At 36.9% G+C, this 18,795-nt stretch overlaps 1 protein-coding gene and 1 pseudogene across 1 annotated transcript; both read left to right on the top strand.

The window, feature by feature from the left end:
• Positions 1–9,613: 9,613 nt before the first annotated feature.
• Positions 9,614–13,313, top strand: LOC107899173 (squalene monooxygenase SE2-like; annotated as a pseudogene).
• A 339-nt stretch (positions 13,314–13,652) lies between these two features.
• Positions 13,653–18,545, top strand: LOC107899183 (GTP-binding protein At3g49725, chloroplastic). Its single transcript, XM_016824817.2, has 13 exons — positions 13,653–14,192; positions 14,283–14,347; positions 14,439–14,501; positions 14,605–14,694; positions 14,781–14,893; positions 15,272–15,340; positions 15,888–16,032; positions 16,157–16,212; positions 16,315–16,365; positions 16,496–16,550; positions 16,647–16,703; positions 17,463–17,582; positions 17,654–18,545. The coding sequence occupies exons 1-13, from the start codon at positions 13,829–13,831 to the stop codon at positions 18,176–18,178; spliced, it is 1,773 nt and encodes a 590-aa protein (XP_016680306.1). The 5' UTR covers positions 13,653–13,828; the 3' UTR covers positions 18,179–18,545.
• The last annotated feature ends 250 nt before the right edge of the window (positions 18,546–18,795 follow it).

Raw genomic sequence — 18,795 nt, 5'->3', positions numbered from 1 at the left:
CTAAATTGGCTTAATTTTCCTCTTGGCCTCAAATTGACCAAATTAGACAAATTAGTCTTGTTTATCTTTCGACCTCACCAAACTAACCTGGGATAATCAAATTGGTGCTCGATAAGATCTCCTCTCGTCTCCCTTATCTAGATTTTCCTTTAGGATCATCAATCCTAAGTTTTGAATTCTATTTGATTTAGTCCAGATGTTGCAATTTAGTCCATGAACCCAAAAATCAACTAACGAACATTTCCATCAACCAACCACCTAGGATTTAGCTATTCATGCTCATATCTAAACACACCAACAACAAATAATCAAGCAAAAATGACATTAACTTAAACTCAAAGAAAAGTAATAAAAATTCAAGCTTTCTTGCAAAAGCTTGGAGAACACTACAATGAAAGCAAGATATATGAGAAATTATTTTTAACATAACAAATGAAAAGACACTAAATGATATTAAACTAAGGATTAAAGTGAAAATACAAAGAAAGTTGAAGTATTAAAAGACAATTAACACCAAGCTAGAATAACCTTAACTAACTAACTAACTAACTAACTAACTAACAAAACATAAAACAAGAAAAGAAAAAGCTTGAACCCTAAAAGATAAAGAAAAACAATTAAAACCCTAAGCTAAAAAGATGTTAAAAGATGAATAATATGAAAAGTGGCCAAAAGAAGGCTTTTGTTCTAATTATAACCAAAAAATTGTGCCCAAAATACCCATCAGCGTGTATTTTCTATTGGTGTTGGAGTTGGACAAGGATAAGGACAACCCCTACAGTCATTTTTTGTCTCTTCTCATCAAGGGTATTGCGATACCCATGGTTTGGTATCGCGATACCCACGTCAGTCTTGAAATGAGGGAGCCCTGGGACATTAGGTATTGCGATACCACTATAGATGGCCTTAATCCTCTTCGTTTCAGCACTCTCATGGGTATAGCGACTTTTACGCTTTGATATCGCGATACCCTATTCTAAGTGATGTTTTCATTCATGTTTGGACCATTGTTGACTCCTTACAACACTCAATCAACCATTAGAGTCCATATGGCATATTTGGCCAATCCTGGTTTCAAAAGTAGCACAAAACACACCAATTCACTAATTAAAACAAAGAACTAAAACTAAGAAAAAACACGAAAAATACCTTCAAATTTCTCGAGAATAAGCTCTTTAATTGTAATGGAGAGCCTAATTTGATGTATCAAATTATGGCAGATCACTTATATATTTGATATTGGCAATAGTTCACCCAATGGTTTTCTTATGTGCCTTCAATACTTGAAGTAGAGCTTATTCCCATTTCAAACTCAATTGAGCGGAGATGATAACTAGAAATGTGTTGTTCTCCCCCAAATATCCATATTTCAAATTCTCGAAAAGGGGTTTCAATTCTAATTCAAACGGTTTAACTATGGAGTGTATCATCTTCTCAGAAGCATCTTCGAGAGGTCCCAATGGTTCCTTGCAATGTCTCCATCAATTTAGCTGTTAACTTGATTCCTTTCGATCTAAATATCCATGTCGTCTTGATGTTCCAATCATTCTCATCAACTACATTGTAATCCCTTTTTGGGAAGGTGAGATCCTTATGGTCAACTTGTGATTCGATTTCCATGGATTCTATGCTCCCAGTGCCCGAAATCACTCTAATTCACACTCTTCAGGTCCCTCCCTCTACTCCTTCTTAATGGGAGTTGTCATAACCGACGTGAATAGCTCCTATACATGTTCTACACTATGATTGGTAGGTTCTCCCGCACTCTTACTCACAGTCTCACAATTGGGTGAACATTTACATGTCTAGGATGAATCATTGCACTAACATTTTCCAGTAAAACTATTACTTATCGTGTGGTTTTTGTCCAAATGCTCCTTTTAGAAATGATATCAAATTGTTTTCTACTATTCTCACCTAATCTAACATAAAAGTATTGTAACTGGACTGCACTCTCGACACCGTTTCCAAGAAAAATTCATAATATTCTCTTGAACCTCTCCCAAGCTTGACCGAGTGTCTCTATGCTTTCTTGTTTAAATTTGAACAACCCCTTATAAACAGTGAGCACAATAGTTATCGGAATATTCTGCTTCAAAAATAGTTGAATAAATTATTTCCAAGAAGTAATAGTGTTCTGAGTTAGCATATCCAACCATTCCTTCATTTTTCTCTAAGAGCAAATGAAATCATCAACAATTGTATCGTCTTGTTCGGAACCCCTTCATAACTAATAATGTTGCATATATGGAGAAAACCCACTAGATCCTCGTGTTCATCTTTACTGAATTGGAGATTCAAAATAATCCAAGATATATGAAACGAATTAAGCTAATGTAAACACAATCTTATATGATGCAATTTAGGAAATAAAAGCTTTTTATAATCTAGGCTTACCATTAGAATTATATAATTTTATTAATGAAATATGAAAAACTCATATTATTTAACAAAAAGTAAACTTCAGAAGAGCTCTTACTAAGCTCTCACAATTTTTAGTTAAAAAACTAAAGAATAATAAATTCATGATTTATTGTTAAATTCTATTTTATATCGTGATTGAGAGGAATTAGAAATTAGTTTTTTAGATATTAAGAAGATAAACAATCTTCTTGATATATCCCAATATTTTATAAATAAAGGTACAAATAATTCAGTTATCAATAAAATATTTAGGTTATGCTTATATGATAAAGCTAGAATTATTTTACCTATAGAAATTTTTAATAAAATTGATAGAGCTATTTGCAATCAGCAAGCTCAATTTCAAAAGGTTTTATCAACCATATTTGGACTATTTCAAAAATTCTCGAAGGAAACAACCTATTTGCAGCAACAGAGGAGAAAGAATATTTGACAAAATATATTGATAAGTGTTATAATAATCTCAGTTACTATCAAATTCAAGCAGGAATAGATTTAATACCCAAAGCCCAATATCTACTTTAACAAGATTCTTATTACTTTTATACTGATGGTCGAAGAATACTGGCATATAATGCTGGAGTTGGATATCGTCATGATAATAGAAATAAAGAATCCAAGATAGCGGAAATGGAGATCGATCCTTCCCACGTAATTGAAGACATAAAAAAATACATAGGAAAGTTGGAAGTCAACAAGATGTAGAAGAAACCACCATTACTCCTTAAAAAAAGAAACTATGTGTAAGCAACCAAAAACGCATCTAGATAAAAAAGGAAGCTAAGTGGAAGTCGGTATAGCCGAATAAAAATGTATCAATCCGAATCTGAAGTAGTGATTTAATGGTTAAATATGTTCACTACTCAAGTATGACTTGATTTGATTCGCACTAATTCGATTTGTTTTTGGGTTTTATGTAAAAGAAAATTTATCATCAATAAAGAGATCACCGTCCTCCTCTCCGTGCCTTTTCATCTCTTCCACCTTCATCTTTACTTCTAACTACAACTTTTTCTTTCTCACTTCTCAATTTTTTATGTAAAAACCACCTTTTTTTTCTTTAAACATGGAGACAAGAACAGAATCATGGGTTTTAACTGTAAATTTAGTAAGAACAATAATAAAACGAGACTTGCTTTTTAAACCTTAGTATTTCATCTTCTTCAATGCCATTACTTAACCCTAACATCCATTAGCATTCCTTCCCAGGCCCTGCTCCTGCTCCCATCTCCTACAATATCTCTCAAATTCACCACATATCGGAGTTTTCCATCAAAAACAAGGCTAAAAAAACCCTTCAAAGCTACCACCACTTGTCGCTTCTGCAAAAACCAAGAAAGCTCTATATCTCTTCTTGTAAATTCCGCTTCTGGGTTTCATCCTTTGAAAAGAATGACGATGGTTTTCGATAATTATATTATTGGGGGAACATTCTTGGTTTCTCTTTTTGGCTATGTTTTACTTTTCATTTTGCGGCATGATAGCTATAGAGAGAAGAAAATCGAGAAAGGTTCTACGAAATTTGAGATCCAAACTGACACTGTTACCGGTACAGAAACAGGAAAATGCTCCCCAAAAAATGATTCTGGCGATGATATCTGTTGAAAAGTCAATTAAGGGGGTGTTGAAAAGTCAAAAATGGGAGGTGCAATTGGCACCGAAAGAAAAAGTGATAGGCAAGTTGTTTAAAGTTGAATGGGATAATTGTAATTTTGGTCCCTAATTTTTTAGGCCATTTGCAAGTTGGTCCCTGAACCTCAACTATAAATAGGCCTAATCATTTTCATTTCAACCATCCCAACCAATCTTTCTCTCTTAGTTTTCTCTCTTCCCCCATTTGAGAATTCTTAAGGAATTCTATTTGTTTGTAATATTTTGGAGATAGTAAAGTTATCATCTGGTGTTAGTGCCCGAGGACGTAGGTATAATTTACCGAACCTCGTTAAAACTCTTGTGTTATTTCTTGTCCTATTTTTCTTTCAATATTTGAGGGTATAGTAGTAGTATTTAATTGAGCTATTAAATTACTATAGAAGGGATATTCTAACTAAGGAAAGACTTGGTATTTAAGAGATCCTTGTGATCCACCTCTCTTCCCTGGGAATTGAACTTTGTTTGATTTTTTAGTACAATAATTTACACGCTTCTGACCCTATTGGAACAAAAAGTGGTATCAAGAGCCGAAGGTTAATCGTAGTATGCTCTGTGGTTGCAATTTAAACTGATCTTCCACATCAGAAAAGATTTCCTTAGGTATATTGAAAGATTATGGAAAAAACGGTCGGTGTAGGAGCTTCAACATCGTCCATTGGACAAGACCGACAATTGCAAATGCAAGATTGGCCGTGGAGATCTTTGATGGCACGGGCCATTTTGGTATGTGGCAAAGTGAGGTTCTAGATGCCCTTTTTCAGCAAGGTCTAGACATTGCCATTGATGAAGAGAAACCAGATGATGTACAGGAGAAAGATTGGAAGGCGATCAATTGGTTGGCATGTGGCACAATTCGATCATGCCTTTCTCGAGAGTAGAGGTATGCTTTTTCAAAGGAGACTTCTGCAAATAAGTTGTGGGTGGTACTTGAAGAAAATTTTTTGAAGAAAAACAGTCAAAATAAGCTCCACTTGAAGAAAAGACTGTTTCGCTTCACTTACGTCCCAGGTACCACAATGAATGATCGCATCACCAAATTTAATCAGTTAGTCACTGATTTGCTAAATACGGATGAGACATTCAAAGATGAAGATTTGGCTTTGATGCTGTTGGGGTCACTTCCTGAGGAGTTTGAGTTCCTAAAAACTACTCTACTTTATGGCATGAGTGATATATCTCTGAGCGAAGTCTGTGTGGCCTTATACAGTTATGAACAGAGAAAGAAGGACAAACAGAAAAACTCAATCAGAAATACAGAAGCTTTAGTAGTCCGAGGTCGTTCGTTCACTCGGAAGAAAACTCAGAAGGGGAGATCAAAGTCAAAGTCCAGACTTGGGAAAGATGAATGTGCCTTTTGTCATGAGAAATGCCACTAGAAGAAAAATTGTCCAAAGCTGAAGAATAAGGGAAAAGCTGCTGTAGATGCTTGTGTTGCAAAGCATGATACCAGTGACTCTGAACTATCACTGGTTGCATCATCATTGTCGTTCCATTCAGATGAGTGGATATTAGATTTGGGTTGTACCTATCATATGTCCCCTAATCGGGAGTGGTTCTCTGATTTAGTAGAACTAAATGGAGGAGTTGTTTATATGGGCAATGATAATGCCTGTAAAACTGTTGGGATAGGTTCAATCCAATTAAAGAATCAAGATGGATCAACCAGAGTTCTGACTGATGTTCGGTACGTGCCCAGTTTGAAGAAAAATCTCATCTCATTGGGAGCCTTGGAATCCAATGGTTCAGTTGTTACTATGAGAGATGGGGTTTTAAAAGTGATATCTGGCGTACTTGTAATATTGAAGAGCATCAGAAAAAATAACTTGTATTACTACCAAGGTAGTACAGTTATTGGAACAGTCGCTGTAGCTTTCGGTAACAAAGAATTGGACTCAATGCAGTTGTGGCATATGAAGTTGGGACATGCCAGCGAAAAATCCTTGCAAATTCTGGCAAAGCAAGGATTGTTGAAAGGTGCAAAGGCTTGCAAATTAAAATTTTGTGAGCATTGTGTTTTGAGAAAGAAAAAGAGAGTAAAATTCGGCACTGCTATCCATAATACAAAAGTATTTTGGAATATATTCACTCAGATATGTGGGGGCCTTCCAAAACACCTTCGTTGGGAGGAAAACACTACTTTGTTACTTTTGTTGATGACTTTTCCAGAAGAGTTTGGGTGTATACCATGAGAACTAAGGATGAAGTGCTTGGAGTTTTTCTTAAATGGAAAACTATGATCGAAAACCAAACTAGCAAGAAAATCAAGCGGCTTAGGATAGACAATGGAGGGGAATATAAAAGTGATCCGTTCTTCGATGTGTGCCAAGAGTATGGTATTGTTCGACACTTTACAGTTAGGGATACACCATAACAGAATGGAGTGGTAGAGTGTATGAATCGAACATTGCTGAAGAAAGTTCGATGTATGTTGTCCAATGCTGGGTTGGGCAAGCAATTTTAGGCTGAAGCTGTGACATACGCTGGGCATCTTGTTAATCATTTGCCATCATCTGCATTAGAAAGAAAAATTCCTATGGAGGTATGGTCTGGAAAACCGGCTACAGATTATGATTCCTTATATGTGTTTGGATCCACTGCATATTATCATGTGAAGGAGTCAAAGTTAGATCCGAGGGCAAAGAAAGCTCTATTTATGGGAATCACTTCTAGAGTGAAGGGATTTCGTCTTTGGTGCTTAGACACAAAGAAAATGATCTGTAGCAGAGATGTTACCTTTGATAAATTTGCCACATTGAAAAAGGTAACAGATGAAAATATTCAGACAAGCGATACTCCACAGCAGGTGGAGTGTACTCCAAAACAGGTGGAGTTTGAGCAGATGGGGATTTGCCCAGTTAATAAGTCTAATTCTCCAGCCATAATGGAGGAATTAGAGGTTGAAGAGGTTCTGAGCTAAGAACCATTAAGTACACCAGAACCAGTTGCAGTTGCAAGGCCACAGAGAGAAATTCGTAAACCTGCTCGATTTACTGATATGGTAGCCTATGCCCTTCCCGTTGTTGATGATGATATTCCTGTCACTTATCAAGAAGCAATGCAAAGCTTAGAAAGTGACAAATGGAAAGGCGCCATGGATGAAGAAATACAGTATCTCTGGAAGAACAATACTTGGGAGTTGGCGCAATTACCGAAAGGTAAAAGGGCAATCAGATGCAAGTAGGTATTCGCAAAGAAAGATAGATCTCTTGGCAAGAAAGATATTCGCTATAAGGCAAGACTGGTAGCTAAAGGCTACGCTCAGAAGGAGGGTTGACTACAATGATGTATTTTCCCCTATTGTGAAGCATTCCTCCATCAGAATTTTGTTGGCCTTGGTAGCACAGTTGAATTTGGAGCTAGCTCAACTTGATGTTAAGACGGCTTTCTTGCATGGTGAGTTAGAAGAGGAGATCTATATGACTCAGCCCGAAGGATACACATATGCTGGTGGTAGAAATTGGGTTTGTAAGCTGAACAAATCGTTATATGGATTGAAGCAATCCCCGAGGCAGTGGTACAAGCGATTTGATAGCTTTATGAGAAGACAGAAATACACAAGAAGCAAATATGACAATTGTGTGTATTTGCAGAAGCTGCATGACGGATCTTTCATTTATCTACTCTTGTATGTTGATGATATGTTAATCGCTTCGAAGAGCCAAAAAGAGATAGATAAGCTGAAGGCTCAGTTGAATCAAGAGTTCGAGATGAAAGATCTAGGTGAGGCCAAGAAGATTCTCGGCATGGAGATAAGTAGAGATAGACAGAGAGGCAAGCTTTGTTTGAATCAGAAGCAATATCTGAAAAAGGTATTACAATATTTTGGTGTAAATGAAAACACAAAACATGTAAGTACCTCACTTGCTTCTCATTTGAAACTTAGTGCTCAATTATCTCCGAAAACTGAAGAAGAAAGAGAATATATGACAAAAGTCCCATATGCTAATGCAGTTGGGAGTTTGATGTATGCGATGGTGTGTACGCGGCCTGACATTTCACAAGCTGTTGGAGTTGTGAGCAGGTATATGCATGATCCTGGAAAAGGACATTGGCAAGCTGTGAAATGGATTCTACGGTATCTTCGAAAAATCCTAGATGTTGGTTTAATTTTTGAGCAGGATGAAGCACTTGGTCAGTTTGTAGTTGGATATGTTGATTCCGACTTTGCTGGTGATTTAGATAAACGTCGTTCAACTACGGGGTATCTGTTTACTCTTGCGAAAGCCCCAGTGAGTTGGAAGTCTACCTTACAGTCTACAGTAGCAGTGTCTACTACAGAGGCAGAATATATGGCAGTTACAGAAGCTGTTAAGAAGGCTATTTGGCTTAATGGATTGTTGAAAGACTTGGGAGTTGTTCAAAGTCACATTAGTCTATATTGTGACAGTTAGAGCGCTATTCATTTAGCGAAAAATCAAGTCTATCATTCAAGAACCAAGCATATCGACGTAAGATATCACTTTGTGCGGAAAGTCTTTGAAAAAGGAAAAATTCTACTTCAGAAGATTTCGACAGCAGATAATCCTGCAGATATGATGACCAAGGTGGTAACAACAATCAAGTTTAATCATTGTTTGAACTTGATTAACATCCTGAGAATTTGAGCACCTTCAGGTGTATGGCGCTCGAGAGCGCATTTGGAGGCACTACAAAAGATAGCTTTATCGAATATGGGGAGTTGAAGGAAGTGTGTGAAGATGTGATTATCCTAATCAAATCTTCAAGGTGGAGATTGTTGAAAAGTCAATTAAAGGGGTGTTGAAAAGTCAAAAATGGGAGGTGCAATTGGCACTGAAAGAAAAAGTGATAGGCAAGTTGTTTAAAGTTGAATGGGATAATTGCAATTTTGGTCCCTAATTTTTTAGGCCATTTGTAAGTTGGTCTCTGAACCTCAACTATAAATAGGCCTAATCATTGTCATTTCAACCATCCAACCAATTTTTCTCTCTTAGTTTTCTCTCTTCTCCCATTTGAGAATTCTTAAGGAATTCTATTTGTTTGTAATATTTTAGAGATAGTAAAGTTATCATCTGGTGTTAGTGCCCGAGGACGTAGGTATAATTTACCGAACCTCGTTAAAACTCTTGTGTTCTTTCTTGTCCTATTTTTCTTTCAATATTTGAGGGATAATAGTAGTATTTAATTGTGCTATTAAATTACTATAGAAGGGATATTCTGACTAAGAAAAGACTTGGTATTTAAGAGATCCTTGTGATCTACCTCTCTTCCTGGGAATTGAACTTTGTGTGATTTTTTAATACAATAATTTACACGCTTCCGACTCTATTGGAATAACAATATCATCATTGTCGGTGCCGGCGTTGCTGGTGCTGCTCTTGCTCATACTCTTGTCATGGTCATTTTATTATTTTTTCTTATGCGCTATAAGTTATTGTGTTCTTTTTTTATAGATTGATTTTGTCGAATGTTGGAGTAATTATTGAAATTTAGTGATTACTCATTTTCCTGTTTCTTTTGATTAACCGAGATTTCATTGTTACTGAAAATCTGGGTTTTCTTTGTTTTGGCTTGAAATTTAGTTGATTATTGCCTGAACGTAAGCAGCTCATGGATACTCTTCACGAAATTGGTGTTCTTGGAGTTAATAAGAAGTTTGCCTTTGCTTACGTAGTGAAAAAGATATCTATCTACTGTACATTTCGATTGACTAATAATTTCTGTTTAGAATTTTATTGGAATTTACTGGAAATTTATATCTTTTGATCAAATGAGTAATTGACTATTGTTTAGAATTTAACTTGTAAATAATCAGATTGTTGACTGTTGATTTGAACTTTGAATTCTCAGAAACAATTTGGATTTCATTTTGATTGTTGTCTTCTTTTCTATGTAAGATTCTACTGCAATTGAAGAGATTCTAGAATTAGAATAACCTGGATAGGTTGCCTTTAAGGGCAAGAAGTTAAGACCAACTTGAACTTCCTTGCAATTTTACTTTTCCATGTATTTGCTTTGTTTGGGGAAGATTGCAGATGATTTCTCAACCATTAGAATAATAGAAGGGTTTAAACTGATGTTCATTTGCAAGGATTGTTTTTTAGTTATTTAGTGCTGATTTACTTACAATCTTACTGCTTATTTCAGGATGGAAGGCGGGTTCGTGTGATAGAAAGAGACTTGACAGAACCCGACAGGATTGTTGGGGAAATCCTGCAGCCTGGAGGATACCTTAAATTAGCTGAATTGGGCCTTGAAGGTATGCATTGAAATTGTTATGCATCTGTTAAATTGTGAACAAACTTCGGTTTTTGTTGGATTTGTTCTCCCTATTTGATTCACTCGAAGAGAAAAAAATGATATCTCTTGGTTCTCTTCTGGTTACAGATTGTGTGGAGGAAATTGATGCACAAAGAGTGCTTGGATATGCTGTCTTCAAGGATGGGAGAAATACTAAGTTGTCATATACCCAGGAGAAATTTCATGCAGATGTTGCTGGGAGGAGCTTCCATAATGGGCGTTTCATATGGAGGATGAGAGAAAAAGCTGCCACTCTTCCCAAGTAATCTTTTTTGCTTCCCGGAATCGTGCTACATACATATTAATGACCAACTAATTGCAGCATTGTTGATTTTGCAGTTCTTTTTCATGCGTAATATTTCATTTTACAGTTTTAGGTTAATGAATTACGAGCTTGCAATTGATCTTCTTTCACCATCTTATGTAAAATTATCAGTGTGCGGTTAGAAGAAGGAACTGTAACATCTCTGCTCCAAGAAAAGGGAACAATTAGGAGGGGTGCAATACAAAACAAAGGATGGTCAAGAATTAAGAGCTTATGCTCCTCTTACGATTGTATGTAATGGTTGCTTTTCAAACCTACGTTTCTCTCTTTGCAACCCAAAGGTGAAGTTACCATTTTCTAATTGTTATGTGAATACTTTGTCATCTTATCTAGCAATGATATAGAAAATCATGTCGATAAGACAGTTATCTTTCAGTGGTGGTGAAGCCAGGAAATTTTCATTGGGGGCCAGGATAAGAACATAAATTGTTGGAGGGCTAAACTTAAAAATTTCATGCTAAAAGGGTTAAATTATATTACAAAACAATATGAGGGTCTAAAATTGTAATAAACCCACTTTATCCAAGGGGGACAGCGCCCCTGCCTGCCCCCTTTTGGTTTTGCCCGTCTTTCAGGCTATAATTTCTTAGAGTTGCATTGTCTGCTTGAATACTAAATGAAATCATTTAATTTGCATGTGCTCAGTTTCTTATGATGTTCCAGCAGGAAAGTAAATTTAGTATTTTTAACTTTTCAACAGGTAGATATGCCCTCTTGTTTTATGGGTTTGGTCCTAGAGAACTGTAAACTCTCATTTCCAAATCACGAACATGTTATCCTAGCAGATCCTTCACCTATCTTGTTTTATCCGATCAGTAGCACAGAGGTTCACTGCTTGGTTTATGTTCCAGGGAAGAAAGTGCCGGTGGCACCCCAGGTAATCAGCTAATTGTTGATTGATTCATGATTTTGGATTAGTACCTATTTCTTTATAGTTTCACCACAACATTTAACTTTAATCCTTTATTGGTGTTAAAGCATCCCTTGCCTTTCTGCACATGTTACCTTGGTTTAATCGAATAGAGTGTCTGTTTCAGGTTCCACCTGAGCTTTGTGAAGCTTTCATTGCTGCTGTTGACAAAGGTAATATTAGAACCATGCCAAATAGAAGCATGCCAGCTGATCCTCATCAGATTCCTGGAGCACTTCTAATGGGTAATGCTTTCAACATGCGTCATCCTTTAACTGGGGGAGGAATGACTGTCGCATTGTCTGATATCGCTGTACTTCGGGATCTTCTTAGGCCTCTGCATGACCTTCATGATGCAGATTCCCTGGCTAAGTATTTCGAATCATTTTACACGTTACGCAAGGTTAGTTGGCTCCTTACTCTACGATCCTATTGTAGTAACAATAGCTCTTTCACCATTTGATTTGCTTTGTGCCCCATGTCTATAGTTGGCTTCACATGCTTTGATTCTAACCAACTAGCTAGGATTGTGTATTTCGTTTCGTTTCGTTCCAACAGCACTAGGTTTTGGCATCATCTTCAAAAATCTGAATGGTCTAGCAATGTTCTTGACATAAAAGGAAAAAAATTCTTCAATTCTAGGTTTGACCACTGACATTATGCCCAATGGCGAAGCCTAGTAGAGGCCCAGGGGGGCCATACCCCCCAAGTTTAAAATTTTTGCAATTTAGCTCTTTGTAGATATATTATGGCCCTCCCAAAAATATAAGTAGGCCTCCCCAAGGTTTAATATTTTTGCAAGTTTGGAGATATACAATGAATCAGAGATGTTATTACTTATTTTCAAAATTTTCTGTTTGGTTGTGTACTGCAGCCCGTGGCTTCTACAATAAATACGCTGGCCGGTGCTCTTTACAAGGTGTTTTCTGCTTCCCTTGATTAAGCAGGGTCAGAATTGCAAGAAGCCTGTTTCGACTATTTAAGCCTTGGGGGTGATATCTCAACAGGACCAGTGGCTTTACTCTCTGGTCTAAACCCTTGCCCATTGAGTCTAGTACTTCATTTCTTTGCTGTTGGAAGTTATGGAATTGGTCGCCTACTCTTACCATTTCCTTCACTTGGACGCATGCTAATTGGAGCTAGGTTAATTTCGGTATGTATTGTTCCATTCTTTATACAGTTAATGCCTCTTTTAGCCTTTGCTCTTTCCTCTTGTTTTCCTTGGGACCGCTCTCTACTTGTATGAAATAGATATTCTACCTGTACAATTTGTTTGACATTCCTCACAAATTTTCAATAGATACCATGGTACAAAGGTTTCCATTAATATTTGTTAGCTCAAGTTAAAATCAAAGCTAAAAGTATAAAAGCTGTGTATGTTGAACTGGATTTCGCCACCTTGCGATGATTTTTTTCCCTCATTCATGCAGAGTGCATCAGGTATTATTTTCCCCATAATCAAAGCAGGAGGAGTGAGACAAATGTTCTTTCTTGCCACTGTTCCAGCAGTATATCGAACTCCGCCCGTTGATTGATCTACCCCATCATGGTAGCGTCATCTTTTAGCACCCAAGGTTTAGAGGAATGACTGATAAATGATGAGTGCATCCTAGGACATTGTCCAACTGTGCGAACTGTTCATTCATTTTTGAAAAAAGTTGTGGCAAAAACCAATGTACTTTATATTTGTTGTATTACACTGTGAGAAATAATAAAAGAAAAGATTCATCATTGTTGAGTAAATAGATTTCAACAATCAAAACACTGAGTGAAGAAATATCACTTGGACAAAACACAATGGAAGCTGGAAGAAAGCCGTCATTCATAAACATGCAATAAGCTATATAAAACTACGTTCTGAAAAAAAAAAAGAATGTTATATTTAAGATCACATTACCTAAATTAAATTTACAGGATAAATTTTACTTAACAATGAATATGAAAATTTTAATTTGAATAGAGAAAGGTTTTTTAAAAATGATATTGAGTAAATGGGGCTACTTGCTAAAATACAAGGCCGAAAAAGCAAATTTTGGATCCTCAAAATGGTGAATGAGTTGGACAGGGATGTAGTCGTAGTAAAAGTAGGAGATGGGCTCCGAGGGTTTTAATTTTATAAGCTGAAGGGCTAAAACATGACCGACCGTCAACCCCTCCCCTCGATCAAGTACTAGAGAAGCGAAAGAAGAACGTTCCTCCCACAGTCCCACTCCAGGGCCATTTTCTATTTCATTAGAAACTGCAAAATTTTCAGAGAAATGCTAAGAATTCTCACTTGGTCACGGTCCTCCCTCAGGTCCCGATCTCAACTTGCTCCTTCTTCTCCATTTTCCATTCTTTCATCATCATACTCAACTTTCAACAAAGGCTCCGAAGACAATCAAAGCGCCGCCGGTTCAGTTTTCAGCAGGTACCCATCTGACCCACCTCGCCTTTTCGTTGTCCAGCCTCGTCTTCGTCCCGCTACTTTCTTGCAGGCCAAGCTCAACGAGGCTCTTTGTTTAGCTAACTCCCTTGAGGAACAACGTGATGGCTACTTTCATTCTGATTTCTTCGATAAGGAGTTGCCTCCTCATGTTGTTGTCCAAAACCCTTCTCTTAAATCTGCCAAAATCCGCGCTGGTATCTCGACTCTCTTGTTTAATCATGTTTCTAGTCACTTCTTTCTTTAACGTTTTGTTCTTGGTTTTTATTTTTATTTTTTATTTCTAGACACGTATTTTGGACCTGGAACTGTAGAAAACATCAAATGCCATTTGAATGCTCTGGAATCCAAGGCAAGACAGCTTCTTCTTATGTTCTTCGTAACGACCTTATGATTTTAATGCAACCGTGGAAACCTTATCTATCACCATATGGTTTTACTAGGATGGAGTTGATGCTGTTTTTGTCAATATCATCCTGTCTGGAGTACAGCAACGTAATTTAGAGGTAAGTACTGGCTGTCTAATTTCTCTCATTCTTTTGGTGGCAATGGAAACTCAAGCTGTACTGTAATGTGTTTTGCTAATATATTTGCTATTTTCTTTGGCAGCGAATTTTGGGAAAACCTGTCTTAGATCGTGTTGGCCTTATAATAGAAATATTCAATGCTCATGCACACACTAAGGAAGCCAAGTTACAGGTGCAATTCCTGGCTTTACTTGGCATGGCATCGCATTTTGTATTCCACTGTTTTCACTAAGACTTGTTTCACTTGCTATTATGCAGGCTGAGTTAGCAGCTCTTATGTACAAGAAGAGTAGACTTGTCCGTGTACGCAGGCTGGACGGCCGCAATACGTTTGGGGCTAGTGGAGAAGTTGAAGTTGTTAGTGCACGAGGGTGAGGCCCGAGTTCCCTGTAGAACAAAATAGGACTAGATTATAAAGCTTGAAGATTCCCAAGATGATTTGGACCATTATTCTAGCTGCCTTAGATTATAAATCCTTCCTTTTTTTTCTTTTAACCAAATAGGAAAAACACTATGACCTGAGACTAAGTTGAAATTAACTTTATAGGGTGGGGTAATGGGTAAATGTTTTTTTCTTTTTTCCAATATTCTCTTTTGAAGATTGAAATGTTTCCATAGTTCAAAGTTCAAACAGTTTTGATTTCTCTCTCTCCCCTCAACGTATTCATTTGTCATGTACATAAATGCTTGTCACTAATAATTGTCTATTCTTAGAAATAGTTTTGATTATGCCTATGTATTGGTTGCAGGAGAGGAAGTGGGGGTCGTGGTTTCATCAGTGGTGCTGGAGAAACTGAACTGCAGCTTCAACGCCGAAGGTTTGTTCTTTATGCTAAATATATATGTGTGTGTGTGTGTGTGAAGCTGTCTCAGATGCTTATGTACTCATAAATGTCATGATGACCTGGATTCCATGCGAATTTTTATATGCATGCTATAGTTGTTCTTGATTTTTGAAATTTCTTTTTTAATGGGCAATGTCTGTTCTATTATTATCTGGAGATGCCCCATCCCCTCCATAATAACTGAATACATTCAAGAATGTCTACACTTCTTTATTTAATGGCAGCTTAGGATATTCTGCTTTAGCATTGCCTTGTTGATTATATCCCTTCCTTTCTAAGATGGTGATAACTATGAAGTGTGTGCTCTTTTATTAGAGGTTTCTAGCTATCCATATTGACTATTTTATTCATCCTTTGTCCTCTCATCTCAATTTGGATCTGGCTATTTGGATTGTGGCATGCCTGTTTTCAGTCTCTGTATGTTGCTCTTTTATAACTAGCTACTTTTTACTGTGCTATGTTATCATAATCCTTATTAACTTAGTGTGTGTTTATATGTTCGCTGACTGGAACTTCTCAGAATCTTGGAGCGGCGGAATCATTTGTTATCCCAGATTGAAGAGGTTCGCCGTACCCGAGCTGTGCAACGTGCAGCTCGTAAGAAACGAGGTGGACTTGATGGCCGAGGTTTAGCTACTGTTGCTGTTGTAGGATACACAAATGCTGTAGGTGGCCAAATTCTGACCAAAACTGCATTTTGTTTCAACCAGACTAACAAGTTAGAGATATCTTGTGTTTTTTCCCTCTATTTTCTCATGCTCAACATTTACCCTTTTTCTCAATTAACAGGGGAAGTCTACATTAATTAGTGCACTCTCAGATAGTAATCTGTATAGTGATGCAAGGTATATTTATTCTTTAAAACAATTTTTCCTCGAAGTTAAATTCTTTGTTATAAGTAAAAGGATGGATGCTTTTGCCTAATTGGAGGAAATGGCTTTGTGCAGATTGTTTGCAACATTGGATGCTAGATTAAAAAGTGTTGTTCTTCCTTCTGGGTGAGATGGTCCATATGTAATCTAATTTCCTCTCTCACAAATTTTGGCAATCAAATATAAACATGCTTTTTAATTATTGACGAGATTACAATCTTATGCAATTGATCTAATTATGCACATAATAATTCAGGAGGAAAGTGCTTCTTAGTGATACTGTGGGATTCATATCTGATCTGCCAGTACAGGTAACTGAAAATCATTGAGTATATGTGTCATTGATTATATTTTCCCCCTTTTTGCTATTTTCGGTCTTCATTCACTAATGGATATTGCTCTTATAGTTGGTGGAAGCATTTCATTCAACCTTGGAAGAGGTGCTGGAGGCTAACCTCCTTGTGGTATGAACGGATAAACTTTCCCTTTTTTTTTAAAAAAAAAATTGTCTATTGTAAATTGTAGTTTCGACTTTCTTTTCTTCTTTGTCTATTTATAAAAGCAGATTCTTTTAAAGATGCTGACCTTTTGATCATCTTTAATCAATCAAAGCTGATTAACGCCATTGAACCTTATCTTGGCTGTATACAGTTCTAAAATCCAGATAAATTAAAAAGAAAAAAAGAAAGAGAATATTTCTTAGTAACTTAATTTTATCCTCCTTACAATTCTGAAGTTACATATTCTTTTGTTGCAAAGCAATGAATTTTTGAGAAATGACTTTCAAGTAGATTCTATTATGAAAGAATTGAAGCTTGAAAGAATTGATATCTACCTTTAATCTTTTCTTCCTTACACCGGATTTTCCCTAGCAGCTTTTTTACCCTCTTTAGTGGTGTTGCATTTGCCAAATCTTCTATCACCCAGATATATCCTCTTTAAGAGGTCATTATGCAATCAAGGGTTTATTGTTATTTCTTTTCTTTTGAGTAGTCTGGTTCTAAATGAATTTTTCTTCATATGATCAACTGGCCACTGTAAATAATAAATATGATCAGCAAACTCTGATGAGTGATCCTTGAAACATGTTTAAATTGTACTTTTTTCAGAATAATTGAAGAATCTTTCTTTGGACGTGTAATTTATGTGAAACATTATCTCCTGAGTCAGAGAATCAAGATTTCTGTCCTGCCTGCTTATAGATTTTTCTAATAACTCTGCAGCATGTAATAGATTGCACTGCACCTAACCGTGATGAACATCGGTCCACGGTGTTGCAAGTTCTTCAGCAAATTGGAGTGTCAGAGGAGAAGCTTCAGAACATGATTGAAGTCTGGAACAAGGTATTTTACCACTCTTTCCTCTCCAAAAACAACAATAAAAATGATGTCTTCTAACTTTACAATCTACTAAGATTGATTATGAAGAAGAAATGGGTGCTGGTGAAGATGTTGAGATGAGCGATTTCTCAGCTGCAGAAGATGGTGAGACTAAAGATTCTCCAGGAGAAGATTGTGATGTGGCATTTGAGCTATTAGATGGGAAATCAGTTGATGGTAGTGATGCATTGAAGCCTTCACTTGGAGAGCTTCAACAGACCATGGATGACAAGCAAGACGATTACTCTGATGGCTGGCTGTTGTCAGAGGACGACACTGCGGATGACTACTGGAATACCCTGAATGAACAGCAGCAAGCTAAGACCTCCAATGAGTGTAAGGTGGAAAAAGATTCCGAATCTCAACCTCAGCATGTTCCTCATGTCAAAGTGTCTGCACTAACCGGGGTGGGCTTGCAAGAACTATTGGAAATTATAGATGAAAAGCTCAAGGTGCAAGATGACCGGCTGAAGTCTGAAAAAGTAGTGGGAAACAGTTACATCGATCGAAAATGGAGGCCCCCTCGAAAAGAGGACGAAGAGGTAGCAGTTGAACAATAAACAGCAGGCAAATGCAGTTCATTTTCTTCACCTCTGGTGACTGTCAGCATAACACACACCATCATCAAAATACAGGTGAAAGCCCTGATGGCACAGATGATGAATAATCCCGAGAGCAACTTGAGATGAATCTCACCGTTTCCCTAGGTCGAGTTCAGAGTTATGGGACGTGGGATCTCCCAATGAAGACAGAGTTTCCAGGCATTGGATTATGCTGCATGAAAGCTCAAACCTTGTTGTATATTTAATGGAGAATGTGATGCAGTTCCTTTGCTTGCAAAATGTACTTATTAATTTAATAAGGTTTGAATCCCAAATCTTTGGATTTTGTGCACAGAAACAATAATAAAAATTATATTGTCCCAAAGATTATTCGTGCTCATAACGACGTCGTTTTACCACACCGACGCGCTATTGACTGTAATAACACAAAGCGCGCGTGGCGAACCAGATCATTCAGTGTGAGACGGGGATCTTAGGTTTGCGCAAAACTATAATAAAAAACTAAAGAGAATCTTAAAAACTTAAGTTTTGTAGGCATCAGTCCTTACTTTATTTCACGTAAAAATGTTATTATACAATCTTTAAATTAAACAAACTTCTTTGAAGTTTATTGG

This window comes from Gossypium hirsutum, chromosome A11 (genome assembly GCF_007990345.1).
Source record: "Gossypium hirsutum isolate 1008001.06 chromosome A11, Gossypium_hirsutum_v2.1, whole genome shotgun sequence".
Lineage (NCBI taxonomy): Eukaryota > Viridiplantae > Streptophyta > Magnoliopsida > Malvales > Malvaceae > Gossypium > Gossypium hirsutum.
The sequence above is the reverse complement of the archived record's forward strand: the minus strand, read 5'-3'. Positions and strand labels throughout refer to the sequence as shown.

Bases quoted from the DNA above. Each gene is read 5' to 3' on its own strand.
- LOC107899183 (XM_016824817.2), top strand. From the start codon at position 13,829: ATGCTAAGAATTCTCACTTGGTCACGGTCCTCCCTCAGGTCCCGATCT. The intron at 14,894-15,271 runs GTGAGGCCCGAG...TATTGGTTGCAG, and splicing joins GAAGTTGTTAGTGCACGAGG to GAGAGGAAGTGGGGGTCGTG. The intron at 16,213-16,314 runs GTATATTTATTC...GGCTTTGTGCAG, and splicing joins AATCTGTATAGTGATGCAAG to ATTGTTTGCAACATTGGATG.